This window comes from Hirundo rustica, chromosome 15, assembly GCF_015227805.2.
Source record: "Hirundo rustica isolate bHirRus1 chromosome 15, bHirRus1.pri.v3, whole genome shotgun sequence".
Taxonomy (NCBI): Eukaryota; Metazoa; Chordata; class Aves; order Passeriformes; family Hirundinidae; genus Hirundo; species Hirundo rustica.
In genome coordinates this window covers 15,133,156-15,161,071 of record NC_053464.1, presented here as the reverse complement: position 1 = coordinate 15,161,071, position 27,916 = coordinate 15,133,156, and the positions used below count along the sequence as shown (strand labels likewise).

The 27,916-nt window shown below is 51.8% G+C and overlaps 3 protein-coding genes across 3 annotated transcripts; 1 reads left to right on the top strand and 2 right to left on the bottom strand.

The window, feature by feature from the left end:
• Window positions 1-202: 202 nt before the first annotated feature.
• Window positions 203-4,090, bottom strand: GFER (growth factor, augmenter of liver regeneration). The gene is made up of 3 exons (XM_040079624.2): window positions 3,888-4,090; window positions 3,187-3,398; window positions 203-2,500 (listed from the first exon to the last, which is right to left on the bottom strand). The coding sequence occupies exons 1-3, from the start codon at window positions 4,080-4,082 to the stop codon at window positions 2,338-2,340; spliced, it is 570 nt and encodes a 189-aa protein (XP_039935558.1). The 5' UTR covers window positions 4,083-4,090; the 3' UTR covers window positions 203-2,337.
• A 9,752-nt stretch (window positions 4,091-13,842) lies between these two features.
• NOXO1 (NADPH oxidase organizer 1) lies at window positions 13,843-17,454 on the top strand. Its single transcript, XM_040079445.1, has 8 exons — window positions 13,843-13,978; window positions 14,407-14,487; window positions 14,602-14,665; window positions 15,152-15,332; window positions 15,562-15,743; window positions 15,961-16,074; window positions 16,530-16,647; window positions 16,863-17,454. The coding sequence occupies exons 1-8, from the start codon at window positions 13,913-13,915 to the stop codon at window positions 17,452-17,454; spliced, it is 1,398 nt and encodes a 465-aa protein (XP_039935379.1). The 5' UTR covers window positions 13,843-13,912.
• Window positions 17,455-19,070: 1,616 nt separating this feature from the next.
• Window positions 19,071-27,621, bottom strand: TBL3 (transducin beta like 3). Its single transcript, XM_040079032.1, has 22 exons — window positions 27,553-27,621; window positions 27,376-27,427; window positions 27,198-27,293; window positions 26,918-26,965; window positions 26,454-26,595; window positions 26,221-26,305; window positions 25,746-25,913; window positions 25,258-25,333; window positions 25,012-25,108; window positions 24,435-24,631; window positions 23,993-24,134; window positions 23,389-23,447; window positions 22,793-22,896; window positions 22,293-22,443; window positions 21,956-22,186; window positions 21,714-21,784; window positions 21,172-21,328; window positions 20,778-20,836; window positions 20,435-20,538; window positions 20,199-20,270; window positions 19,750-19,908; window positions 19,071-19,291 (listed from the first exon to the last, which is right to left on the bottom strand). The coding sequence occupies exons 1-22, from the start codon at window positions 27,597-27,599 to the stop codon at window positions 19,179-19,181; spliced, it is 2,430 nt and encodes an 809-aa protein (XP_039934966.1). The 5' UTR covers window positions 27,600-27,621; the 3' UTR covers window positions 19,071-19,178.
• Window positions 27,622-27,916: the final 295 nt, after the last annotated feature.

Here is a 27,916-nt window from a genome sequence, read left to right as displayed (position 1 = left end):
ACCAGGAGTGGCTCCACCTTATCTGATCAATCCACATAGAATCACACAATTTACCTGAGCCACCAAACTATAACACATACATAAATAACTACATACATATATCTTGTTTTTTATATATATAACAGTAGTGTCTTGGCATGCAGAGGTTAGACCCACTAGCACAGCATGATCCCTTTCCCATTCAGCAGGAGTGAACCAGGAGTGAACTCAGTTGCTTTATTATTTTCACATCAACAGGAAATATAATTTGAATACAGAGATTTTTTAAACTAGATTTAATTGAGTGCAGTTAGTAGAGAATTCATCATTTTCTGTACACGAGTATGAGGGCCTCCAATGGAAACTCCTTACCCAAGACTAAAACTTGTGGTACAAACGAGCAGCAGAACAAATCCCTCCACTCCTCACATGGTCAAGTCCACAGAGGTGAGGGTATGCCTGAGGAAAAAACTATGTCAGAGCTCTTCTGTCTAGTCAAAAAACATGAGAGTGCAAGCACAGATTTTATCAAATGGCCACTTGGCAAAGATAGAAATTGCCCTAAAAGCATCCTGGCCACAGCTGGTGGCCTCATTTTTAGGCAGGATTTGCTAAAGACACAGACTCAGCTTGAAGCCTCTTCCCAACCCCTGCCAGGACAGGACAGGCTTTTCCTCCTGCACTCCACCAGCACTTCCCTGAAGAATGTGTTGGATGCCCCCTCAGTTCCCTCTCTGCGCTCAGGGAGGTGTGGTGGGAGGTCCCTGTGCTGGTCCCTGACCCTGCCCAGCCCATCCCGGGACTGGCACAGGGCACTGCAACTCCACAGCCTGGTCCCCTGGTAGATGAAGGTGACAAAGGATGGGACAGATGCTTCACCAACCTGCTGGTTCACACTGAAACAAACGAGGGAGAAACCTCATCATCTGCCCCGTGGGCGAGGAAATCGTCACAGAGAGCAGCGGAGGGCAGATTGGAATGGAAGAACACAAAATTCCTGCTTTAGCACAACCAAACCCAGAGGGAAACGCCCACCCACGCCCCCAGCTGCTGAAAGTGTCCTGACAGAACTGAGTCAGTTGGGTCCCACCTGCAAAAAGGGAGAGCTGCAGCCCTTTCGTTGGTCCTCTCCCCTCTAGAGGATCCCACTGGGCTTTCTTTTGGGGGCTGAGTTTATTACCAAAAGACAAAACCCAAGAGCTGGGATTTATCTGTTCTAAGGACCCCAACATGGTGATAAGAAAATTTTCTGAGCACTTTTAATAGCCTGAAGGACGCCTTCAATCACACTCTTCGTGCAGTACCTCATTATGAGTTTGTTTGGGTTTGTGTTTAGCAAACGTTATGACATAAAAAGTTCAGAAATCATTAGCCCATAAAAGTCTCACATTCATTTAACAGCCCCGACTTGAAAGGACTTGACTGTGCCATAAAATATTAAAATGTGCTTCCAAAGGTGTTACTGGTTCTCTAACCACAGAGGAGCCCCACACAGTGGTGTGAGGACCAAAGTCTCAGAGAAGCGGTGCATTAATGTTTCCAGTCAAAACTTGCAAAAAAACCCCACCTCAACAGCAAATTCACAGGTGTGCTGTGGGGTATGACATAAGGAAGCTCAATAAAACACGCAGGGAAACCTCAGCAGGAAGCAGGGAAGGGAAAAAAAACTGCTGTTGTCAGGGTTTGTGCAAACTTCTCCCAGCCAGGAGTGCAGGAAGGGATGAGATCACGAGCTCTGTGAAGAACTTGAAATGATTTTGACTCTGTGTTGTCCTCTGACATGATAAAGTGAAACACGAAACCAAACTGAGAAATCTGGGCTCCACAATTTTAGTGTGTAAATTAAATGTACCCGCCCTCAGGACTCTTATCAAAGGAACTGGATGCGAGAGTAACAACAAATGTTGGAGATCCCAGAAAGAGAAATCCAGGGGTGCAGACTTGGCACAAAAGCCAGCATGAATTTTCTCTATCAGAACAACAGAAATGAAAACGACAATTAATCAGATGCATTTTCTAAAACATCAGGAAATGCCTGCGGAGAACACCACTATGTTCAGGGAAAATTAATTCTAGCCACAAAAATAAGCAAATGCCCCCCAAATCAGGAAATGTCATAATGAAATGAATTTGTCAGTGACCCAATCTCAGCGGTTTCTGGCAGCCTCAACCCCTCAGGTACCGTTACTGGTACCACTTATCAAAAAATCATTGGGATAGGATTTTCAATTCTCCTTCTGGCATTGGTTCAGCTCTGAATCAGTCCCACACAAACAGAGTTACTGACTCCCACTGTCCCTGCAGCGAGTCCACATGGACTGAACTGCCCTGCTGGATTCCCAGAGCAATCCCTGTGGGTTAATCACAGCTCCCATCCTTCCAGCCATCCCTCCAGCGCTCATCCACACGGGAGCAGTCGAATTCTGACTTCCCCAGCTTCCTGTTCACTTCGTTGTGGAGGAGACACAGCCACTGGGAGAAGTTACTCCTGGTGCTCGTATCGGGTTGGTTTGTCCGTAATCTGCAAACAGGGGAGGGGAAACAAATGATTTGAAACTTCTGAGAAAGAAGCTGAGAGCAGCAGAAAACTTTATCACAGTATCCCAGAATGATGTGAGTTGATCATCTCATCCCAAGCCCCTACCGTGGGCAGGGACACCTTCCACCAAATCAAATACCTCAGCCCATTTCAGTCTTTGCTTTCACTAGTGAGATTGCCAATACAGGGCATTTTGTCTCCTGAAAACCAAATTATTCCAAGTCCCAGTCTAATTCCACTACTGTTCATAAGCCTGTTCTGAAACAGAAAACTCCAAAATTGCCTCAGGGAGGCCTTGGAGGCAGCACAGAACCCAATAGCATGAGAACAGGTGTTTGTTTTTTGAGGAAGTGCATCTGTGATTGATGCAACAATGGAAGAAACCAGTTCAGGTAGCTACACACGCCACATGCAGGAAGAGCCGCTGATATGCAAAGTAGCTGCTGCAGCCCAGCACTTGGGGCAAGCCCCTCCAGCAAAAAAACCTGCTGAGGACACTCACCTTTCCCTCAGATCTTCAATAAACCCACTGAGGAAACTCACCTTTCCACCAGATCCTCAAAAAGCCTGCTGAGGCCACTCACCTGTCCTTCAGAGCCTCAAAAAAACCCCACTGAGGAAACTTACCTTCTCCCCAGATCCTCACAAAACCCTCCGTGGCCACTCACCTCTCCCTCAGGTCCTCTGCGCAGTGCTCGCAGGGGTAGAACTTGGAGAAGAGGTTGATGAAGTCCCTCATCTCCCTCTGCTGTGCCCCGGAGGGCCGGTCGGGGTAGTAGGCGGCCATGGTGTGCAGGAAGGCCCAGGTGCTGCGGCCCAGCTGCTCGCTGTCCAGGGGACAGTCCGGAGGGGGCTCCTTCTCCTCCGCGACCGCCACGTCCTGCAGAGGGACCAGAGGCGTGTGAGGGCACACCGGGGTTGGTGGGGAAACAGCCCTTTTGTGCTGGGTGGGAAGGTCAGATGGGGGGAACACGTCCTTCGCATCCTTTCTGAGGACGTGGCAGAGCCCCCCTCACACCTGAGGGGACATTGCAGAGCCCACCCTCACACCTTCAATCGGAACATGGCAAAGCCCCCCTCACACCCTCTGTGGGGACAAGGCAAAGACCCTTTCGCACCCTCAGGGGACATGGCAGAAGCCCCCCCACGCCCTCAGCGGGGGCAATGGCAGAGCCCCCTCACCCCCAGGGAGAAGATGGGGATCCCCTTCCCATTCCCACCGAACGGAACCCTGCCCCCGGCTCCTTCACACGCTGAAGGGAACAGGCAGCCTCATCCCACTTGAGGGGACAGGATGGAGGATTGAGGGAGCTCTGCAATGACTGGGGGTGGCCAGGAGTTCCAGGGGCAGGCTCCCGCCGCGCCTCACCGCGCTGCCCGGGGCCGCCTGCTTCCTCTGCTCGCGGAGCCAACTCTTGAAATCCGTGCAGGCTCGGCATGGCTTCTTGGGCGGCTCCCCCGCCGTGCCGTGCGGGCCGGCGAAAGGGAAGGGAAAGGAGCCGCTGTCGGTGCCCGGGAAGGGCGCAGAGCCGCGGCCCGCACGGCCCTCGCTGGGCGCCGCCATTTCGGCGCCGCGGTGCAGGACGGGCCGGGGCGGCGCCATTCCCGCCCGGGCGCCGTGAGGGGGCTGGCATCCGGCGCACACCCAACTGCCATTTCTGGTGTATTTTGACCAAAAATCAGCAGTAAACTCTGTGTTTAAATGTCGTGGGTGAGGAGTACACGACGCTCCCGCTTCCTCGATTTTCGCTTCATATCGCCCCTCGGCTGTGGTGGGGCTGTGCTCACCCTCAGGGTGGGCACACAGGTCCTCTCAGCGAGAGGCTGAAGGGGGTATTCCTCTGCTTCCCCTCTGTGTGAGGGGGTTCTGCCATGTCCCCCCTGAGGGTGTGAGGGGACTCTGCCATATCCTCCCTGAGGGTCTGAGGGGGTTCTGCCATGTCCTCCCTGAGGGTCTGAGGGGGGCTCGGCCATGTCACCTCAGCGGGTGCCAAAGAGCAGCTGCCCTCATATGGCCCTCACAAATGAGCACAAAAATATGTATAAATATATGTTCATATGCGGTCTGGAGCATCTCTGTAATGAGGAGAGGCTGCGGGAGCTGAGCCTGGTCAGCCTGGGGAAGGGAAGGCTGAGAGGGGATCCCATCAATCCACACAAATCCCTCCCAGGGGTGTCACAGCGTGGTTCCAGACTGTTCAGTGACAGGACGAGGAGCAATGGCCAGAAACTAAAACACGACAAGTTCCACCCTGACGTGAGGAAGAACCTCCTTCCATGGCAGAGGACAGAGCAGAGCCCTGACACGGCAGAGCCCTGGGACAGCTGCCCAGGGAGGGTGTGGATCTCCCTCAGGAGATATCCCAAAGCCACCTGGACACGTTCCTGTGTCACTGCTCCAGGTGACACTGCCTGGGCAGGACTGGATGATCTCTTCCAAACTCAACCATTCTGGCATTCCAGGATGTGTAGATACTGTGTATGGCAGAGCCCATGGCACATAGCAGGTCTCTTTCTGACGGGCGCCTCAGTGTAATCTCCAGCAGAGTCATACAGTCAACAGGGTGATTTTATGGACAAACTCCATTCAACTCATGCTCCTCTGTAGCAACACACCCATATGAACTTCTGCATGTTTTCTAACACATGTCACATGCTTGTAAATCCATATTGAGGGACGATTTTCCTCTTTCTGAGAGTGTTGGTATGTGTCAGGGCAGGCGCTGCCTGGGGGTGGCTGGGCTCCTTGGGGTGATGGAGAGCCAAACCTGGCCCCGAGGTCTTGGTCTTGAGTGGACATTTGGCATTTTTTTCCTTTATTCACAGAGAGCCACAGGCTTGTGAGCACATGAGGGGGGTGACCTGGGAAACGGTCCAGCCTGGGCTCAGACTTTGGAGCTTGCTCTTTCACCCCTTGGAAACATTAGTTAGCTGTGGCCCTACAAAATTCTTATGAGAGGTCACAGGGTGAAAACTTGGAGAGCAGCACAGACTTGCTCTCATCCTTCTTTTCAGCTTGATTCTGTCATGCTCTTAAAGGTTTGAGAGCCACAAGTCTCCTACCGTGAGCAATGTGAATTTTTATCCACTTCAACTTTTCTCCTGTTCATCACCTGTAGGTCAAGTGAAAAATATAATTATTTTGTTAATGCAAACAAATGTATGTCCAGGATGGAGCTGGACCAAAATGTCACCTTATATATAAATATATATATATGTGTGTGATTTATTTAACACAGTGTGGTTTAAAATGTGTATTAGAAAAAGCATAATTTTAAAGAAATACCCCAAGGACTTGCCCTCAAAAATACTTCAACACTTGTTGTGTTTCATGTGGAAATGGCTGAGCTGTTCCTGCTCTGTAGAGCACTGAGCTGATGGTCTGGATTTTCATCTTGGAGTCTCTGTTTACAGTGCTCCTTTATTTTTATTTATTTGCAATTTCTTGGGAATATTTATTTGCTGATTTTTGTGAGTGAGGGAGAAGACACGTGACTAACTGGTAGGAACTACTGGGATGGCTTTGTGTAAAGTCGTAGACAACCATAAAGATAAATTTCACATGCAAAGGAAAGATCTAGTAGGGACAGTGAATTTTTATGTATGTTTTCCTTGCCCACCAATAAATGTTTTAACTGATGCTCATGACCTCGTTAATTTTTATAAAGTCAGGAGAAAAGAGACTGAGATACTCAGGGAATTTCCTCTAGAACTTCATTGTTTGGTCTTCAAACAATTAAATAGTTGCAGAGATGTTTCCAAGTCACAGAAATCTCCTGGTCTGGCCGTTAGCAGACTTTGCTTCCTTGATAGTGATTTAATTTATCACATAAAATATCAACATCTTTATTGAAAAGGAAAAAGCTCATAGCCTCGAAGGAGGCTGTTGGTTACAGAGGTTTGTGCTCCACATTGCTCCTCTCTCCTTTTTCCTGCTCAGCTCTAGGAGCAGAGCTGGCTCTTTAGGAAAAGGTCCTCCAAAATTTTGTCCACTTGCCCTCAGTCCCAGCATCAGCTTGGATTTCAAAGTTTAAAGTTTAAAAAGTGGAGAAATGCTCCGATTCAAGTCAGAGCAAGGAAATTCACTTTACTTTTTGTCCTCTAAATGAATCCAAGTGCGGAGTCAAATTAGTTCCATCCAGAGGAAGGAATGTGGTGCAGAGGCGAGGAAGGATGAGGGAACGTTTCCTCCTGCTCCCCCTTGGACAGCCTAACCCACCCAATCCTCTACTCCCAACACTGATTTAGGAGCTGGAGTGTGCTAGAGCCTGTTACCAAACCAACTCCTCACGCTGGTTAGATCTTGGGGAGGAGTTCTTCCCAGTGAGGGTGAGGAGGCCCTGGCACAGGGTGCCCAGAGCAGCTGTGGCTGCCCCTGGATCCCTGGCAGTGCCCAAGGCCAGGCTGGATGGGGCTTGGAGCAGCCTGGGATGGTGGAAGGTGTCCCTGCCCAGGGCTCCTGGGCGCAGGTGCTGCCAGAAAAGCACCTATATTTCAGTATCCATATCTGTGAGACTGGGCCCACTGAAGTGACAGATGTCACTGAGTATGTCGCTCTTCCTCAGAGCCGTTCCTGGAATGGGGCAGCTCAGGGGCTGATGACAGCAGTCACCAGGAAGCAGCAGTCAAACCTATGCTGGAGAGAATGAAAGGCTTTGTTTGCCTTTCTCAGAGCTGTTTGATCTTCTGCTCTTACCTTTGCGCCTGCTAGATGAGAGCTGGGAATGGGCAGCTGACAGTAGGGCTTGGGGAAGGAAGAAGAAATGGGGTTGGACACCCTCCCTGCCCCTCTGAGCCCTGCAAAATCCACAGCACAGAGATCCTCACAGTGAGCTTGGGCAAGGACAGAGGTCCCAGCTTAAATAAAGCCCCTGAGCAAAGCAAGGAGGGGTGGCTCTGAAGAGAGCAAACACAAGGGGAAATGATCCAGAGCAGGGACGGTCCCAAGGAGGCGTCACACAACTCTGTCCCAGCAGTGTGGCCCCAGGTTCCTGCAGGTTGGTCACTGTGGACTGGGACAAGGAATAATATTCTCAGAGCCTTCTTCATTTGGGAATCTAAACACCAATGAAGATCCAGTAATTTATTTGAAGTTTTGAATGAGGCAACTGGAATAGGTTGTCCAGAGAGATCCTGGTTGCCCCATCCCTGGCAGTGTCCCAGGCCAGGTTGGACAGGACTTGGAGCACCCTGGGACACTGGAAGGTGTCCCTGCCCATGGCAGGGGGTGGCACTGGATGGGACTTTTAACGTCCTTCCAACCTAAACCATTCCATGATTTTATTTATGTATGTATGTATGTATGTATGTATGTGTGTGTGTGTGTGTGTGTATATATATTATATATATAAAAAATATATTTTATATATTTTTATATTTTTTTTATATATATATATATATATATAAATTTTTTTTTTTTTTTTTTTGGGAGGTGGGGATGTACCCTGTGCCTCTCAGGATCCTTAGCAAGCATTTTTGTGAGGGTTTTGTAGGCAGTTCCAGCTGGATGTAACTGTTTCCCTCTGCAGGGGAATACAGCAGGAAGCTGTCCTGTATTTACATGTGCGAGCGTGAGCCTAAAGTCTGACCAGTGATAAACCAGCACCAGGAATTAGTCACAGACTTGTTTGAGAAATTACAGCCAACTAGGAAATAGCAACAACAACAACAAAAGACATTTATTTCTAGGAAAGTGAATAATATTGATCCTCTCTGCTTGCGTGCAAGAACTTTATCACCTGCAAAATTTCCCAAAAGTATGAGTTTATCCCCCAGATATCAGGAAGGAGCCTACAGCCCCACTGCCAGGGAATTGGTGAGATGTTGATCTCAGTTTGGATCCATCCAGAACTGTTGAAATGTGTTCAGAACAGTCTGAAGCGTAAGACTGAGCACAAGGCACTGCCTTGCTCAAATCTGGGAATCTATACCAGACACAGAGTTTGTTCTTTTGAAGCTGGTGCCATTTTTATGATAAAAATGAGCATCCATGAGTAATGGTGATGGCAGGGGCAGGGAGAAAACCAAAATATTTTGGCAGGCTGGTTCAGATGGTCCTGCCTGTGTCATGCTCCAATCTATCTCCTCCTTCCCAGACCCACTCCAAGCATGCCTGGAATCAGTCCATCCATTCTGAGGATAAACACAGCAAAATTGGGGGTTCCTTTTGTTCTCTTGAAAAATGGAGCACAAAGTCTTCAGTGAGCAGCTTCTGTTCCTCTTGGCTTTGCAAAAGGAGAGTGGCCCCTAATTTGGGGCGATTCCTTTTTTCCAGAAGAAAGTCAAAGGAATTCAACAGGAAGTCTCCTTCAGTGGAAGAGGTTTTCCTCAGGTAATAGTTGCTATATTTGGGCTCATAAAAATGAAACATACATGAAAGAACAATTCCTTCCACACTGCTCTTCTCCCACCAGGCTTTTGAGTGGAGATTGGATCTGGTTTTCCCTGGTTTCTGAAGGGGCCAAGGAGCACAAGTTGCTGTCTTTGCTCTGAAATACGGGTGAACCTTACCCAGAGCTCCTGGTACTGGTGGAATCCCCGGGAGAGATAAGGCTTTGCACACGCTGCTCCTCGATGGCCACTGCGGAATGAGGAAAGAGTGGGATGAGCATCCCTGACTAATCTGGACAACAGTCTTGTCTCCAATCAATTTACTATATTTAGCATGATGTAAGAACAGATTTTCCCCAAGTGAAAACAGCATTTCTCAATGTTGGCTGGTGCTTGCGGCGTTTGCTGTTGGCTGTACTGGTGTTGCTGGGATTTTCCCCCCGCTGGATTTGGGAATGTGTAGGGCAGGCTGTGCACTGCAGAGCCTCAAACCCCCTTGGAAACTCCACCCTGCTTTTCTTCTCCCTTCACCTCCCGTTCCTGGGTCCCAGCACGTCCACACAGCACTGGCCTCACGCCATGCACTCATCAAACCCCGCTTTTCCCTAAGGAAATAATTCAGGGAACATCCTCTCCTTGAAGCAGCTTAAGTTACATTCTCGCCCTTTCTGGAAGATTCCCTCTTGAATCACACTTTTGTCCTCTGCATAACCTTAGGAAAACATGTCACTTTTATGAAAGAACTATGAAATCATTGCAGCAAGTGCTTGGTAAACAGTCCGCTGTGCGAGCGAGCAAACCTGAGACGGGCAGAGCTCTCCCTGGGCTGGGCGGGACCATCCCAAGGGTTTTGCAGAGACAGTGACGCCTCGGGAGCGAGGTTTGATGGAGTTTGAAGCGATGCTGCGATTTTGGATCCTGAAGTAAAGCTGCCTGTGAGGAGTGAGTGACTCCCTGCACTGAAGAGGGATGTGCACCTTGGGAAGCTCCCGTGATGGAGTGGGAAAGGGCTGAGCTGCTGCCGGGGCTCAAAGGCTTGCTGAATTGGGTCTGCCACAGAGAAATGCTTCAGTGCAGCAGCTGCTGAAATCAGGATGAAATTAAATACGTTCTTCTGGATTAGTTACTGCAAAATCTCTCATCCCAGCCTGTGTGAAAGTTCAACTGCTTCCTTTGTTCGTGGGGTGAAGGAGACTTTTGTCAACTCCAGTGTCTGGGTTTTCATTATTCTTTTTAAATAAAGGTCTGTTTCTCTATTTATTAAAAGTCTAAAACCTCTTTGTAGTTTTAAAATCGGCTTTTAGCATCTGGGCTTTTCATTAAAGGTGCTGATAGGTTGTGTGTCATCACAGGTGACCTTCAAGAACAGTAAAGGGCAGGTTTTGATCCTGAAGGTGAGCGAGAGAAAGATGAAGCTTTTCCACCAGCTTTGTTCCAGGCCCCCCCCAGCTGTGCCCACAGCTCCTTTCTGTATCTCTTCCTCACAGCTGCAGTGTCTTGAGGGTGGTTTGAGGACTTTTCCTCTCTTTGCCCTTCCTGTGCCGGCCATGGAAGGAGAAATCCCTGATGCAGGGTCCCACTCATCGCCAGCCATGAGGGGCACAGGTCTCTCACCAGCCCAGACATGACTTCTGTGTGTGGGAAAGATGTTCATAACAGCTGCTCCTCTCCAAGCATTTGGGACAAAGCTGTTTCTTGCTGGACCTGGAAAATGGCTCAGGAGGCGCTGGAGAGGAGCTGCTTTTGGCTGCCTCCGGGCATCGGTGCACTCAGATTCTGCTTCTATTGAAGTTACTCCTGATCCACACTGAAATGAAAAGCAGCAGAGCATCAGTGTTCATTTGTCATGGAAAGGAGGCTGACATTGGAATGGAAATACTCAGTGGGACAGCCCTGGTGATTCTGAGGCCTTTCTGCAGTCTCTGGGTGACCTTCTTTGTCTTGCCAGCTGTGGGCAATCTGGGGCAGGCAGTCTGGTGTGACTCCCTGTGACAGTGCCTTAGTCACCTCCCCTGACACAAACATGTTTCCGTCCCCAGAGCAGCTGTTTATGGCTGGAGTGATGTTCCTTGAGTGACAGAGCTCCACCTTGGTGGGGTGCAGGGGGGTCCCTTGGAGCAGACTGCAAAATTATGGGAGTCATTACGGAAAATCCCTTGTTTCCTGCATCTTGGCAAAGCTGGGCAGTGCACTCCTACATACTGCCTGTTAATTTATGATCTCTTTGGTACCTTGTAAAACAGCTAAAGGAAAATTAACTGCTGCCCTCAGAGCTGTGAAAATAAATATTGATGATGAAACAGCAGTGCCCAGCAATTCTTGCTGAGTCTCACTTTTTCTGGGCAGACCTCTCCTCCCCTGCCATTAATTATTACCCACGAAGAGGCACTAATTTATGGCAGGATGACAAGGAAGCTGTAGAAGACACAAAGTAAACTTGATAATGTCAGAAAAACAATGTTTGCCTTGTTTTTCCTAAGTGAGTTCAAATGCATCCAGCAGAGAAGTGGAATTATGGCCTTTACTGGTGGGTTACCCATCCTTCCCAACAGGAATGGCCCTGGCGTGGGCAGGAGTTATGGAGAGCTTTGAGGAGCACTGTGCCCATCCAAGTGCCCTCTGGCCCAGCCTCCTTCCAGTTTCGTAGGCGGTGTCACTGCAGGCATGACGTGGCTCCTGAGGTCATCCTGGAGCAGACAGTTTCGTGACATCACACTTGACACCTCCAGGGCACCGATACTGCTGTGACAGCTGCAGAGCTGGAGCTGAGCCCTCCACGTGACTCCAGATGTGTTGGTGTCCCAGAGGAGTGCCAGGCTTTTCCCCTCCCTCCCTGCACCTCAGTTCTGTCTCAAAGCGACCTGCACTTCCACAAAATGTTTACTCAATAACCAATTATTGAGTTTAGAGCAGTTTTGCTCATATTTGGTTTTATACAACACCCCTGTCAGCAGCAATCTCCCAGTCAGTCCAATCTTTTCCAGAAGATCAGCTCCCCAAACCGCATGGCTGGTCCTTCTGCCTTGGGTGACTTGTGTACCCATGTGTAGCTTCACCTTCCTGTTTAACGTTTCATTAGTATTTTCCACACCCCTCTTTCTGCTTGAATTGATGAGAGAATGATGGAACACAGCAAAGCCTTTGACCAAGGCCGTTTCCTACTCTTCTGGTTTTTATGACATTCGCAGTTCAAGGTGCTCTGCGAGCCTCCCCAGCCATCTCCTCATCCTGCAGCTCCTCCAAGGCTTTCCCTGTCTTTGGCTTTTCCCAGTCAGGATGAACATGTTTAAACCTTTACGTTCTTGGAAATACGCTGTGGTTTGTGTTTGCTCTGAGACAGGAAACCAAGCCAAGGTGCTTCATTGGGAGTCTTGGTCCCAGATATTTCCAAGAGCCACTTAAGAGAGCCACATGAGGGTGAGCTTGGCCCTGGCTTGGCTGCCAAGGAGAAGCAGGAGTGCAGAAGCCAAGGAGTGCAGGTTTGAGGACATGGAGTCAGCAAAGGGTTTTGGCACTTCAGAGACTGGGACTTTCTAAATAAATCTGCTGGATGAAGTGATTTCCTCTCACTCCATAAAATCCTCAGTCTTTGATCTGGGGAGATTTACCAGCACAAGTTTTGGCTGGAGCCTTTGTAACAGAGGGGATGGAGGGTCTGATTCCAGGGATGTGGAGAGCAGGGAGCTCCTTCACATCCCTTTTCCACAGGGCAGCTCCTCTGCAGCTTCCTGAGCCAGGAAATGCCTTGGAGATGCTGTTGGAGAGATTTTCTCTCCAATATCCACACCGAACCGAAGTGCTCTGTGGATATCTTTTCCTTTTTAATGCAGCAGTAAATCCAAACTGCAATAAACCTGGTTTTTTTTGTCCCCAGAAACTGCCACCCTGCTGTGTGGGAGCAGCTTCCTGTGCTCATGGAACACAAACCAAGGCCCTCCTGACTCTGTTTTCCAGAAGGAATCTGGTTTGGCTCCCTGATCCAGTTCTGGGTAGGTTTTTTTTGGTAGATAAAAAATCACCTGCAGCCATTGTTGAAGGTTTGAGACACCAGGTGTAGCTGGGAAATGAAAGGGAGGCACTGCTGGGCCTCTCATTTTGGGTTTTAATAATAATGATGAAGATAATTATAGTGATAATGGTTCAATTGAGGCTTTATCAAAGAAGAGGCGGATTGATCAGACGGTGCCCATCAGTCAGCCCCGAGGTTCAGGGAGAGGACGGGCTGTCCAAGGCTGGAATTATCTCTCCTGCTTTGCTTCTGGGCACTGGAGCTGCTCCTTAGGAAGAGCCGGTGGCTGCCCTGGAAGGGTGTGGGCACCTGGCTGGATGCAGGGCAGAGCACTCAGAGCTGAATTTCCATCAGATATTTACACCAGAGGAGCTTTCACTCTTTTAGTTACATCCTGGGAATGTGTCTGTTCATAACATTGATAAAAATGTCAGAAATCTATTTAAAGTAACTCGACAGGCGGGACAAAGAAGGGGAAAAAAAAATATTTGCAACAAATATTACTCACGTTAAATGGTGCCTGGTCTGTGTTTTACAACCCATGTTCTAAATCAGTTTTGGGAGCTGATTTAGTGAGCTCAGCCTGAGCTGCAGGTGACTGTCTATGCGATACAGCCATAAAAACCTCACATGTGTCCCGGAAATATCTCGGGGCAGGCGCTGCTGCCCTGTGACCTCCTCTAACGCAGCGCTGGCAAACAGCCCCGGCTCCCTTCCCGGCACTGGTTAGGATGTGATAAAAGAATGTGTTTCTCCTCCGCGGCTCCCTGAACCACGTCCCGCCTGCACCCGGCGGCATTTGCATGTCAAAAGCGTGGGGAAAGGTAAAAGGCACGCGGTAGTTTGCCAAATCACGGAATTTCTGCCCGGTGGCTGGGCGGAGGAGGAAGCTCGGGAGCACCTCTGCCCTGCCTCCTGCTCCAGGGTATTTAACCTCGGCACTCGGGGCTGCAGCCGCATCTCTGCTTCCTCCAGCTCTCATCCCTCCAGCTCCCAGCCTTCCCTCACGCATCCCTCTGGCTCCCTGCGGAGGAGGAGCAGCAGCCGTGGGGAAGATGAGCTGCAACAGGTACCCCGTGGATGTGAAGGCTGTTGGCTTCATGCAGTGCAGAAAACAGAAGGTACCTGAATTTTTTATTCTTTTTTTTTTTTTTTTCCCTCTGTTTTTTTCCTTAAATATATTTTACTAACTGGGAGACTAGAGGATTTTGAGTTACTCTGCCAGGGATATGCTTGCTTATTCCCCATAGTATTGGGATTGGAGCCTAGGGGTCTAGGACAAGGGGACTTGTTTTTTTAATGGGATTAGTATCTTGTGTTTTGCTCACTTTTTGTCACAGCTCCATACAATTCTCCTGGTTTCAGCAGTGATTATCCATTGGGGATTATTAAATTAAGGAAATAATTTTTGTAGGTTTAATGTTTCATTTAATTTTTTAACGTGACATGAAAAGGCTCAACTAAACCACAGCAAATGCTGATTGCCTGGAAGCATTCAAAACTGAACATTGTGATTAAACTGCTTTTCTTTTCCCTTTTCTTTTCCCAGAACTACATGATGTTTGTGTCTTGGTCAGATCAGAACGACATTCTCATCTACAGGACGTTTGAAGACTTTAAGAAGTTCCATGTAAGTGAATTTTCAATTCCTCAAATTTCAAGATTCCTGTCCTGGGGAGGGGAAGGAGCCCAGCCATGTGTCAGCTTTGAGGAATCAGAGTTCTCTCCTTCTCCTTGTTTTTAGAAAGAGCTGAAGAGAAAATTCCCCACAGAGAATGGGTCACTGAGGAGTTTACCCAGGTTTAAAGGTAAGGACAAATCTCTGATGGACCAACAAACATGAGAGTGGCTGGGGACAGTCATAACCCATGACAGAGACTGAAACCTCTGAGCCTGACCTTCCTCTGGAGCTGATCAGGGGCTCACTCCTGCTCCTGCCGTGGCACCACTGGGTCACATCAGCGTGTTTGGGTCGAGTACAGACTTAAAATCGCCCAGGAAGGCTTTTCTAATAGATAGCTCCACTTGGCAAATTAATGCTACACTTCAAACATTGACCTAGAGCATCTTGAAACTTTACACGTGAAAAGAAAAAGAGAAATTTTGGGTGTTAAAAACTTGTATCAGGAGCTGTTAAAAATGACAGGGAGGAAGGGACAGTGACTTTGGGCAGTTTGGGCTTGGGCAGGAGGGGTGGTGGGTGAGGGCACCCCAGTGTTCAGGGAGAAGATGCTGCTCCCAGGGGTCCAGATCCATTACTGTCCAATCCCAACTGCGCTCTTGTTATTTTGAAGGTATAACTATGCAGCAGAGGAAGGTTGGGAAGCTGAACCGGTGCCTGGAGATCCTGAAACTGCTGGAAACATATTCCCGGGAGCTGCTGAAGACGGATGTGAAAATATCCCGGGGTGAAGAGGTGAATCAGTTTTTCAAGGCACAGACTCAAGACCTCGATCCTTCCTTCCCTGAAAACAGGTATGAGACATGAGTTGTATTTTTTTTTTTTTTGCTTGTGAAACAGAAATGTTATGGGATATGGATAGAAGGGAAACACCAGTTACACTCCAGGGCAGTTCAGCTGGGTGCTTCCATCCAGGTTAATTTCATTTCTGATGCCTCTTCTCAGCCTACTGCAGAAATGATTTTACCAAAATCAGTGCTCAACCTTTCACATGAGTTTTTGACGTGCACCTTTACTTTTCAGTGTTGTGATCATGCCATCAGTATTCAGAAGGGAGAAAAGCCCCCAGCCCCTCTCCATCACCCTCCCTCAGGCGTCGCAGAGCTACCGCTGCATCGAGGCCTTTGAAACCAAAGACACAAAGAACAAACCCTTCACAGTGGCCCAGAAGGAGATTGTGGAAGTGCTAATCAAGGACATGACCGGTAGGTTTGAGAGGATTCAATGTCAGGGGTGGATGGGCAGGGGGATTTCTAGCCAGGCAAATGCTGAGGTAGTGTCAGGGGTTCAGGTGTTTGCACTTGTGTGCTTACCTGGGGGGACAGTGAATGTCCCTCCGGTCTCTTGTGTCCCCTACCCAGGGGTTATTGTCGTGTCTTCACTTGCAGGCCGTTAAAATCTGGGTATTTTCCCTCTCTGTAGGCTGGTGGCTGGTGGAAAACGCAGACAAGCAGATAGCCTGGTTCCCAGCCTCGTACCTGGAAGAGCTTGATGCCTGTGAGGACATCCAGAATGCCTTCAGCTCAGACGAGGAGGGTAAGCCTGTTCCTCCTTCAAAACATGAGTTCTGCAGAACCCCACCACTCTACCCACTGCCTGGAATTCCTGCCTGGACCTCTGACTCTTCTGGTTGGCTCTGCCACCACGTGTGGGTCATGGAATCATGGAGTGGTTTGGGTTGGAAGAGAGCTTAAAGCCCATCCAGTTCCAGCCCCAACACCTCCCATTGTCCCAGGCTGCTCCAAGCCCCATCCAAACTGGCCTTGGACACTTCCAAGGATCCAGGGGCAGCCACAGCTTCTCTGGCCAACCTCTTGCACACCCTTTTTGTAAAAAACTTCTTCTTTATATCCAACTTAAATGGCTCAGACTGGGGTCCCTGCACAAACCAGTCACTCTCGGGGACAGTTGCCCTGCAGCTGGGCTGGTCTCTCACAGGGATCAGTGCATTTTTTCCACAAGGCAAATCCAACCTGTTCCTCTCTCTGCAGGCAGCCTGTACTTTGTGGTGCAGGCCTACGAGGCTCAGAAGGCAGACGAGCTCTCGCTGAACCAGGGGGTGGTGGTGGAGGTGCTCAGGAGATCCCACAACGGCTGGTGGCAGATCCGGTGAGGAGGCTTTCCCAAAGTCCTGGCTCCCCGAGGGAGCTGCTTGCTGTTCCTCCCCTCCTGTGCGGGATGCACGGGAGCCCTCTGAGCTGTGGGATGGTTTCCCTGTCCTCACACCCCGTGTACAGCATGGACCCGCTTCCCCAAGTGCTCCCTCCCCTTGGCCCGAGGTGCTGGACGGCTTTTCTCAGTGTTCTTTCCCTCCCTGCCCTCAGGTACAACGGCTGCACTGGCTACATACCCTCGCTGTGCCTCCGGCCCTACCAGAACCCTCACCGCAAGCTCCAGACCATCCTGAGCGGCGGCCTCAACGCCTCCAGCCCGAACCTGTGCTCGCCGCAGCCCCGGGGGGAGGCTGTGCCCCGGCCCGGCCCGGCCCGGCAGGAGCACGGCGGCTCTCCGAGGAGCGGATCCCGGCCTCGGCCCAGGGCCAGCTCCACGCCGCAGCTGGATTCGGACAGCTCCTCCCTGAGCTCGGGGAGCAGCGGCCCCGGGGACGCGCGCCTGGCCTGGGAGCACGACTTGTCTCGATCGCTGCCCGAGGTGGAGCAGGCCAGCGGCTCTCCTGCCCCGAGCCGCGGCAGCAAATCGCCCCCCCTCAGGAACAGGAACGACTCCGGCTTTGTGGAGTCCTCCGCGGCCGAGCTCGGCTCGTCCCCGGCTGACCCTGAGCTGGCCGCGGGTGTCCCCAAGGTGCCGGCCCGTCCCTCGGCCCACGAGATCCTGCAGCGGTGCAGCACCGTCACCAAGCGCGCCGTGCAGCGATCGGCTCTGCCGCCGGCCCTCCCCGTCCCCAGCCGGCATTAGTGTCCCTGGGGAGGGGACACGGCGACAGCCCCGGCACCCCGCTCTCCGGAGTCCCCTGGGGCCCTGGGCAGCGGCTCCGGAGCGTTTGGGACTGTCCCTTCCCGAGGAGCACACACACACATCCATCACCTCCCTGGGCAGCACAGGGGTGGCAGCGTTTGGGACTGTCCCTTCCCGAGGAGCACACACACATCCATCACCTCCCTGGGCAATGCCGGGCTGGCAGCGTTTGGGACTGTCCCTTCCCGAGGAGCACACACACACATCCATCACCTCCCTGGGCAGCGCCGGGGTGGCAGCGTTTGGGACTGTCCCTTCCCGAGGAGCACACACACACATCCATCACCTCCCTGGGCAATGCCAGGGTGGCAGCGTTTGGGACTGTCCCTTCCCGAGGAGCACACACACATCCATCACCTCCCTGGGCAGCACCGGGGTGGCAGCGTTTGGGACTGTCCCTTCCCGAGGAGCACACACACATCCATCACCCCCTGCTTCCACAGGCACTTCCCGGGAGAGGACTCAGTGGGGTCACCTGGGGATCTGGCAGCTCCGGAGCTGGAGGTGGCTCGGAGCTCAGGGAGTTCTCCCCGAGGCGGGTGTTGCCCAGCCCTGCAGTAGGTGAGTGTTTCACAGCTGTGGCTGGGTTATTCCCCGTGCCAGGATGAGCTGGCACAGCCACCGTGGAGGGCAAAGGAGCGGCACCAGAGTGCCCGAGTCACCCCTGGCACGCTGAGCTGGTTACGGGAAAGGGGAGGGGTGGGATGATCACCTGTGTGATGGCAATTACTGAACCCCCTTTTGTATAGATTTTTTTTTTAGCATTTTGACTTTTGGTTTGGGGATTTTTTTATAGGTTAGTGGAAAGGCCATGAAATATAGGGATGGGCTGGATCTGTGGAATGGTTGTGAGAATAAAAAACCTGGTGGGGAGGAACCTCATCCCCGTTCCCTCCAGCCGTGTCTGTGCAGGCACAGGAACACAGCCAGGGGAGTCACAGCTTGTGCTCACCTGGGGATGGCAACAAAGGTCACTTTTATGGACAAAACATTCCTCTTTCCAGAGGACTGGGTAGTTACTGAAACTCACAGCAATTCTAATCCTAAACTCATTTGCTAGAAATGAGTTAGAAAAAGAGTTACAGAAAAATTAAGACTTTTCTTTACACTGATGGCTTTAATTGTGCTTATTCTCCCAGACATCTGTTAATATTTTTATAAAGAACTTGTGAAGTGTGTGTGTTGTTTGAATTTTATACATTTGCGTCTATGAAATAAAATACATGTAAATATCTCCGAAGCCTGCTTGCATTTTATGCTTTAAAAAATTTGCTATTTGGGGAATTTAAATTTAAATTGTGCTTCTCTCTCTCCCAGGTGCTAAATTTTGGGTGGGCACAAGTGAGACCCTTGCCCTGGATCAGAATGCCCAAGCAGGATCTCAGCTCCATGAATCCTTTAAATCCCAACTGCTTGTTGGGATTCTGCTCTTTTATCCCACAAATTAACTGCTATTTGTGAGTCTGAAAATTCAGGGTGTGAAAATGCAAACCCCAGCTTGGCCAAAGAAATGAGCTTTTCCTTTCATTCATCCCTGAGGAGATTGAATGCTAGACTTGGTTTAGAAATAAAACCATTTATTATAAAATACAAGAACTAAAAACCCAGCTGCCATCCTGGTGGGAAAAGGCTCTTTGGAAAGAGAAATTGGTGGGAGGAGGGGGTCACAGAGTCCCCTGGTCCTGCTGGGCCACCTCTGCCAGCCTCATGTTGTGCCACATGAACTCGATGAAGGTGGAAGCCTGGAGCAGCCGGCTCAGCCTCTGGAAGTGGCGCTCTGCAAGGAGGGAAAGGGTCAGAGGCACAGCAGAACCCAGCCTCGGACTGTGGAGCCAGGCTGGGAGAGCTGGGAACGCCCAGCCTGGAGAAGGAAACACTCCCGGGAGATTTCCAGGGTCTAAAGGGGCTCCAGGAGAGCTGGAGAGGGGCTGGGGACAAGGGATGGGGTGACAGGACACAGGGAATGGCTCCCAGTGCCAGAGGGCAGGGCTGGATGGGAGACTGGGAATCAGGAATTGTTCCCTGGCAGGGTGGGCAGGCCCTGGCACAGGGTGCTCATCCCTGGCAGTGCCCAAGGCCAGGCTGGACGGGGTTTGGAGCAGCCTGGGATGGTGGAAGGTGTCCCTGCCATGGCAGGGGTGGATCAACTGACCTGCCCCTTCCACCCCAAACCATTCCATGATCCCTGCTCCAAGCCAGCACCTGCAGCCCACGCCTGTCCCCACAGGGCCTCACCTGTGTAGGGCAGCAGGGACTCCACAGCGGATTTAATTCCCGAGAACTGCAGGAGGTTGTCGGGGGCCTCGTGCTTCAGCAGCGTTTCCATGACAGCCTGCGCCTCGTGGCAGTTTCGGGAGTTGGTGTTCCACGTCACCAGGAAGGACAGCACAGCCTCTGTGGGGGAAGGAGGCCTGGCCAGGCTGGCACACGGCAGGGCCCACACTGGGGAACATCCCTGGGCTCTCACAGAGTGAGAATCCCTCAGTTCCCACACGCTGACTGAGGCTCCCCATCCCTGGAAGTGTCCGAGGGCGGCTCCTGGCCTAGGGGAAGGTGTCCCTGCCCATGGCACAGGGTGGAACTGCACCATCTCCCAACCCAAACCATTCCGGGACTGGAGGATTCTAATGTCGGGTGACAAAAGCTGACCTGAAAGCCTTCAGCACTTTAATCCTGCAACAAACCTTTCTGATCCTTGCGGAGCCGAACAATGTTCTCTTCCAGGTGCCTCCTCCCCTCGGGCTCCTTGAGGATGGCTGGAGGGAGAAATGAGAGCAGGGACAACGTGGGCAACCTCACTTAGGGGAAAACTGAGGCTTTCAGACTAATTATTGGATTTTGTAACCTCGAACCAGATGGAAAAGGTGTCCAGGAAAGGAGAGAGGGCAGGAAATGCCTTCAGAGCACGCTCTGGACTCACCCTTGACCACTGTCAACACCGTGTGTGGCCGGTCCAGGGAAATGGCCAGGCCCAGAGCTTTGAGGTACCTCTTCTCATGGAGAAGGTTAGAAAGCTCCTGCTCTCTGGAAAACAAATCAGGGCCGAGAGTGAGACCAATCTTTGGGTGGTGGAAAAACCCAAAACTACACAAAAAGCAGCAGATTTGGAAATAACAGTTAAGAAGTCCGTGGTGCTCGACAACAAACACCTCAATTTCCTCATTCCAATGCTGGGATCAGGTGGAGCTGGATGGCTCCAGGTGTGGACAGTTCCACTGCACAGTTTGCCTGTCACAGCTCTTTATGGCACAAGATCAACTCACTTCATAATCTGCTCCTCCTGTTTAGCCTGTGCTTCTTTCTCCTCAATTTCAGTCACATCCTATTGGAAAAAAAACAGGATAAAACTTTGTCAAATCCTGCTTTAAGACAGAAGGGTTTTGCTTTAGCCATCAAATGATGTGGAGACCTGTTTCTGCAGCAAAATCTCGGGGTCAAGTAATTTAAATGTAAAATCCAACAATTTCCAGCTTCCCTCCAAAGCTCCAAAGAAACACAGGATGGACAGAAAATACCCCAAAAACGCCAAGATCCAATTGTTGAACCAATTTCAAACGGCAGAAAAGGAGAACACATGAGAAAACAAACCACTGAGACCCTGAGCTCTCCAATTACTCTGATTATTAACCCAGGGAGGAACCGAGCCCCGTGCTGTACCTGCCACAGGGTGATGCAGGAGTCACTGGAGGCTGTCACGACCATGTCATCCTTCTTGTTGGAGTGAAGGCCCCAGATTTTATCTTCATGACCATCCAGTGTCTTCACACACTCATTTGTTTTAATTGTCCAGAGTTTTAGGAGACCATCAGATCCACTTTTGGAAGAGAAACACAACAGGAGGAATCACTGGACAGATCCATTCTTGCTCTGTCCCACCTCGAATAGCAGATGAAATTGTCCCACCCCAATTCCTTCCAAACAGGAGCAGAGTTAACAAAAAATGTGGATGGCAAGGTGCCCCCTTAGCTTTGTCTATTTTTGTCCCCAACCCAGCGATGCCACAGGAGCCACAAGGAATCCATGGAAAAACTGGAGAAGAGGAAGATTAAAATAACCTCTACAGAAATCCTGACCAGGATCTTCCTATAAATCTTTACAAATACTCTTTGGACACAAGGCTGTTCCCTCTTGGTGCTGATGATGAGCTCAGATATTCCCATAATTCTGGAATCTGCCCAGATCCCTGGGCAGGCACAAACCTGCTGAGCAGCTGAGCCCCTCGGCTCACGAAGACGAGCTTCAGCACTGAGGCATCGTGGCCTTCAAAGGTCTGCAAAACAGAAAGGGAGCTCAGCAGTGCCAGAGCCACTGCCAGGCCTTTGGAGAGCCCCAAAAGGATCTGATTCACTCATAAAGCCCAAAGAAATAAGCTCCAAGTTTTGGAAGGATCCTTAAGGAACCCCAAGGTTTTGCCCGGGGCAAGAGGCAAAGTTCTCGTCACCTTCAGACAGCTGAAGTCCCGAAGTCCCCAAAGCTTCAGGGTGCCATCAGCCGAGGACGTGGCCAAGACCTGATCCACAGGGGAGAACTGCACGCACCAGATGCCACGTTTGTGCCCAGAGAAGACCCCCAGGAGGGAGCAGTCGGAGCAGGACCAGAGCTTGGCCAGCCGGTCCTGCGAGCCCGTGGCCAGCAGTTTGTCGTTGGGGGACACTGCCACGCTGTTGATGTCCTGGGGAAGCCACAAGAGGAGGAGAAAGAGGGTCAGGCCTCGGCTCTGGCCGTGGGACACGGAACAAAGGGAGACTGAAGCACTAAAAGGTGGGGTGGAGCTGTACCTTGTTGTGGCCCCTCTCAGTCACCCTGGCATGGAGGGGCTCTGGGCTGGAGATCAAGGCTGCTTTTGCTTTGGAAGTGAGGGATTCCGGGATGTTCCAGATCTTGATGGTGCAGTCCTGGCTGCTGGTCACTACAAAGCTTTCCTTCAGCCTGAAAGGAATGAAACCACCCAGTGCAGGGAAACAATCCAGGGGTTTCTCCTCCCCGACCGGGATCTCCACACTCAGCCACTGCTGGGATGTGGAAAAGTGCTTTTGTGGCTTTCCAAGCCCTTTCATTTCAGAGCGACTCCCCCATCCCTGGGAGTACCCGAGGCCAGGCTGCACAGTGGAAGGGGTCCCTGGGTGAGATCTGCGGCCCCTTCCAGCCCAACCCGTCCCATGATCCCTTCACACTCGGGCACCACGAGAGGCTGGGAGCAGGGATGAGAAGCAGCGGGGCTGGGACGGGGACAGCACCCAGCAGGACATTCCCCTCACTCCCTCCCCCTGTGCGTTACCTGGAGCAGGCGACAGCGCCCACGCCGTGCGCGTGGCCCAGGCCCTGGGCCACACAGGTCACCCTGCCAGCCCTGCCCATCCGCCACACACGGATGCTTCTGTCCTGGGGGGAAAAAGGACAGAAATGCCTGAGTTTTCTGGGAAGTCAGCACTTCCCTGCGCTTCCATCCCATCCCTGAGCCCGACTGGTGCCCAATGTTCCAGCTTGAACTTTCGTCTTTGTCACAGCAGGTGACAAGATCAGCCCCAGCACAGAGGTTTATTTCTGGTTGTATCAGAGCTTTATTTTTGGCTCTGTCAGAGCTCTGGGCACTTTTTCCCCCCCATCAGTCTCACACTAACAACTTTTCTGAACTCTTAACACCAGACCAGGATGTTTGGAGAAGGAAACATCTCCTTCAGGCCAATAAAATACAACCAGCTTTCCCAGGGGCAATGTTAAAAAGGGATAGTGGGATAACCTTGTATTTGAGGCATGCAGCAGAGAGGGATTGTATGAACATAATCCCTTTCTGGAGTTCCAAAAATAATATAATTTTGCCCACAAGTATCACTGGGAATGAAGAGTTTCATTAAATGGAGAACAGTGACACACCTTGGCGCTGGTGACGAACATCAGGCCCTTCCTGAAGACATCCAAAGCCAGGATTGTTTCTAAAGAGAAGAAACAAGAGCTGGTGAGCACAGAGCAACCAAAAACATATCCAAAACTTAAAAAATTAAACAGCCTTAATTTTGTAAGCATAACTTCTTGTACCAAATTTAATTACACAAAAAAACCCCAATCTTTACTTAAAAATGTTTCTCCTTCCAACTCTATATACAGAAATCAAACTAATTAATATAAAGATACTTTTTAAATCAAATCTAATCTACGTTTAATAATGAGATGGGACAACAGAAAGTTGAGTGAGTTAATGAGCCCAGTGCTTAATGAGCCCAGTTAATGAGATGGGGACAGGTCTGGGACATGGCAGCCCCAGTCCCTATGGACTGAGCCTGTCACACACCTGTACCTTCAGCTGCAATTTAAACTGATCTCACTGCCAGGGACAGGGACAGTGGGACACATCCTCTCCCCACACATCTCCCAAACCTGCTGCAGCAAGAACTCCAGGACTCCTGCCCACCAGAGTTCCAGGAGAAGCGGGATAAAGGAAGAGCTGCCCGTGTCCCCGCCGGCCAGCGCTGTCACACACCTGTGTGGCCATACAGGATCTGGCAGTGGGACGTTGCCAGCTCAAACACTTTCAGCTGGGGGCTGTTGGTGGCCACAACAACGTGAGAGTCACCAGGGCCCAGGAACTTCACATCCAGAACCTCCTCGTTGTACCCTGCGAGCTGCAATGGAAACAGTCCAAGAGGGAAAAGGCAGCTGAAGGAGAAGGTGGCAATCACTGGTTTTCATTCCATACTGGGTGTAATTGCTACACACAGGAGGCATTTCTGGGTAAGTGTGTTCTGCTTTCTCGGTCCTGTGTCGGTCTCTGGGCAACATTCTCCTGAACCAGAGGAATTCTCTGGCACCTTGGAACAATTCCAGAACAGGCTGGAGCCAAGGGCGCCCCTGGGCAAAGCTCTTCAGAAGCAGAGCTGATCCTGGAGCACAGATAAAGGGAAAGGGAGGCTGAGGGCTGTCACCTGCTTCCTGAGCTGGAGGGTTTCAGCATCATAGAAGACAATGTTGTGCTCCACAGACACGGTGAGGATCTCATTCCTGGCAGGAACAAACTGGCACTGGGAGAGGCTGCGCTCGCTGGGCTCCTCCTGCAGCGTGAAGGGCACGGGCTGGGTGTGCACACAGGCAGCTGTGGCCACGTCCCACACCCTCAGGATGCCTGGAAAAGCAGGAGAAATCATGGCAGAGCCGCTGCTTTACACTGTGGGTGTCCAAGGAACATCATCCAAACCACGCTGGGAAAAGCCACGCAGCTCCAAGGCAAGAGTGCGCAGGATCCAGAGGCTGGAAAAGCCTCCAAGTTTTGCTTCCTCAGCGCAAATCAAACTCATCGAGTTTGAAAACAGCAATTAATGTGTTTGAGTATTAAACAGATCAGACTGTGCCTGCTCCATCCTGCTCACCCACTGCTGCCCAAGGAACTCAGGAGCAGGCCCTGCTCTCCACCCAAGGCTGCTGCCACGTGGAGAACACAGCCCAGGAATAACAGCAGTGAAGTGACTGAAGTGCCACCCCTCAGGCTCCAAAAGTGACACTCACCTTTGCTGCCAGCTGTGACAAAGTGCAGCCCTCGTTTCTTCACACCCAGCTGAGAGAAATCTCCCTCTTCAGGCAACAACACAGCGGCTTCCACGGTCTGCAAGAGTCAGAGAGGCACAGAACCAGAGCTGAAAACCGCTGGGAAGGGAGAGAAACCTGATTTCACAAGGTACAGACCCTACAGAGGGAGACCACAGCCCAGAAACTACAGAGGACCTCAAAGGGAGAAACAAAACGCAGTTTCACCTCGTAGACAGGGACAGTTCTTTTGCTCTGCCTGGTCTCCAGGTCCCAGACCATGCAGATCTTGTCACGGCCCGAGCTGCAAACAAAAAGCTCGATTTTAGTGCTAAACCTCTTCAGCTTGGGTCTTGGTGCGAATTTGGCTCTGTGGGAGCTCAACACCTCTCTGGAGAGGCCATGGGAGAGAGAGCAGCAGCATTCCCCGTGCCAGCACAGGATACTCCCAGAAACACAGGCAGGTTGGATGGGGAATGGAGCGTCCTGGGACAGTGGGAGGTGCCCCTGCCCATGACAGGGGTGGCACTGGAGGGGCTTTAAGGTCCTTTCCAAACCAAACCACTCCATGATTCCAATGTACCAATTCCATGTGCTGACACTCACTGAGCACCTGCACCACCCCCTCCCTCACAGCAGAACCTGCCCAGAGCCCCCAGGATCCCCCAACCCTGCAGGAGGTGATGGAGGGAGGTCAAAGCCCTGCCAGGAGGTACCTCAGGAGGGTGTTCCCGTCTGCAAAGGCCAGCGAGGTGACAGCACTGAAGTGCCCGTCCAGCACTGCCACGCACTTGCTGGACCTCAGGTCCCAGATGCGGATCTTGTAATCGATGGAGGAGGAGAGGAGCTGCAGGCGGGAGATGTCGGGGTGGAACTCGACCAGGCTGGGCAGAAGGAGACGGACAGGACAGGAATAAACCACCCAACCTTTAAACAGTGCACATCCCACAGCAGGACAGCTTGGATGGGCTCAGATGAGCTAGTGGGAGGTGCCCCTGCCCAGCAGTTCTGTGATTCCACAAAAAACCCTGAGCAAACTTTCCTCTCTGGACAGAATCAGCCATAACCCTGCTCCCAAAAGCCAGGACGAGCCCAGAACCTGCATGCAATGGACCTTCATGTTCCATTAACTCAAGAATTCCACAGGAATCCCAGCACAGCCAGGGACTGACAGACAGGACTCGCCCTTACTGTACCACTCCAGAGGATCCTTTCAGGTTGTGTGTGCAGTAGTGTTTGATCATATCCCAGACCTTTATGGTGCTGTCACAGCCACCTGGGAAGAGAAGAACACCCGGGAATGAGCTGAGGAGGAGAGAGCAGATCCCCAGCCTGGACACGGCTCCAAATCTCTCCTGACCCTGCCCTCGGGGGCTCATCCAGGAGCAGGAAATCCCACGGGTCACCCCAGGGGTGGCTCCTACCTGTGGCCAGCAGGGTGGCCGTGGGGTCGAAGGCCATGGTGGCCACGGGCGCGGTGTGCACGGCTCGCCAGGTGCGCTCACACCTGGGCTCCCTCCAGTGCCACCGGCGCAGCAGCAGCGCCCGGCTCCCTGTCACCAGCACCTGGGGACAGTGGGAGCACCGTGAAACACGCACTCACTAACACGGTTTGGGTTCCTGTCAGCCCCACACGGCACAGGGAGCTGCTGCTGGAGCTCGGGCTCTGGGCAGCTCTGGGTCTGAGCCACAGGGGAGGGTCTGGGAAGGCTCCAGGGGGATCCCAGGAAGCACAAAGGATGTGGAATAGAACCATGAGGTATTCCCAGTTGGAAAAGCTGCACAAGGATCATTGAGTCCAAGCCCTGGCCCTGCACAGAAACTCCAAAACGCCCCATTCCTGGCTCAGCCTGGCCCAGGCTGCTCACAGCCCCCAGCACAAACCCACCTCATCATCAGGGCTGAGCACGAATGCTGTGACATCCTCTTCCTCATCCTGGGAAAACAGAAGGGAAATGCCACAGTTAAACCATCCCTGGAGAGATCTCAGAGCTCCCTTCTCCACGCGGCTCTGCTGACACCGAGCACAGCTCGGGGACCACCCAAAAACTGTGTTTGGCTCCGTTCCCACCCTCCCTGCACTCCTCGCTCCTGGGAGCTTTATATCCACAGTGAGAAAACCCTCCGGGAGCCTCGGAAAACGCTCGGGAGAGGCTGATCCCCGTCACCTGCTGGAGGCTGTGCAGGAGAGCTCCCGATTCCACATCGATGACGTTGACTTTGCTCCCACAGGGGCAGAACATGAATTTCCCATCCTGGCTTATCTGGAGAAAAGGGATCGGGAACAGGAACGTTAGAAGCCAGGAGGCGCGACATTCCCAGATGTTCCTCCAGAGCCGGGATTACCTGGATTCGCCCTCCTTTGTAGAACGGCTCGATCTTCCGCGTCACGGCGTAGCTGGAAGGGAAAGAGACGCGGGGAGAGGCCCCGTTAAAGCGGAGCGGCGGGGACAGAGGCAACCCCGCCCCGCCCGGCCCCTCGCTCGCCCTCGCAGCCCCAGCCCGGTCCCGCCGGTCCCTCACTTGCTCTTGAAGCGCACGGCGGCGGCAGCCGGGTCCGTGTCCGCCATGGCCGCGGCCCACGTGCTTCCGGTGGCACTTCCGGGAAGTGAGGGAACACTTCCGCCCTCTCCAGTGACGTAACGCCAGGGCGCCACCAGCTCCACGCGGGGCGGCTCCGGAGAACGAGATAGAAACTCCCGGTTCCTCCGGGATAAAAATCCCCGGTTCCTCCGGGCCAGCGCGACAGCCCCGCCCGGAGCAGCTTCTGTGCTGCATCTTCTCCGCGATCCAGAGCGATCTCCAGCAGAACCGCCCCTCCCCGCCCCAAGGAAGCGACCTGCTGGGTCCCACCACAGCGTCAAGCAGGACTTTTCACGCATACAAA

Coding starts and splice junctions, on each gene's coding strand:
- NOXO1 (XM_040079445.1), top strand. CDS start 13,913: ATGAGCTGCAACAGGTACCCCGTGGATGTGAAGGCTGTTGGCTTCATG. Junction 14,666..15,151: donor GAGTTTACCCAGGTTTAAAG/GTAAGGACAAAT, acceptor GTTATTTTGAAG/GTATAACTATGCAGCAGAGG. Junction 15,744..15,960: donor GCTAATCAAGGACATGACCG/GTAGGTTTGAGA, acceptor CCCTCTCTGTAG/GCTGGTGGCTGGTGGAAAAC.
- TBL3 (XM_040079032.1), bottom strand. CDS start 27,599: ATGGCGGACACGGACCCGGCTGCCGCCGCCGTGCGCTTCAAGAGCAA. Junction 22,897..23,388: donor TGTTCGTCACCAGCGCCAAG/GTGTGTCACTGT, acceptor TTTTCCCCCCAG/GACAGAAGCATCCGTGTGTG. Junction 21,785..21,955: donor GGGACTTCAGCTGTCTGAAG/GTGACGAGAACT, acceptor TCTGTTTTGCAG/ACCTTTGAAGGCCACGATGC.
- GFER (XM_040079624.2), bottom strand. CDS start 4,082: ATGGCGGCGCCCAGCGAGGGCCGTGCGGGCCGCGGCTCTGCGCCCTTC. Junction 3,399..3,887: donor AGGCGGCCCCGGGCAGCGCG/GTGAGGCGCGGC, acceptor GTCCCTCTGCAG/GACGTGGCGGTCGCGGAGGA. Junction 2,501..3,186: donor GCAGAGGACCTGAGGGAGAG/GTGAGTGGCCAC, acceptor CCCTGTTTGCAG/ATTACGGACAAACCAACCCG.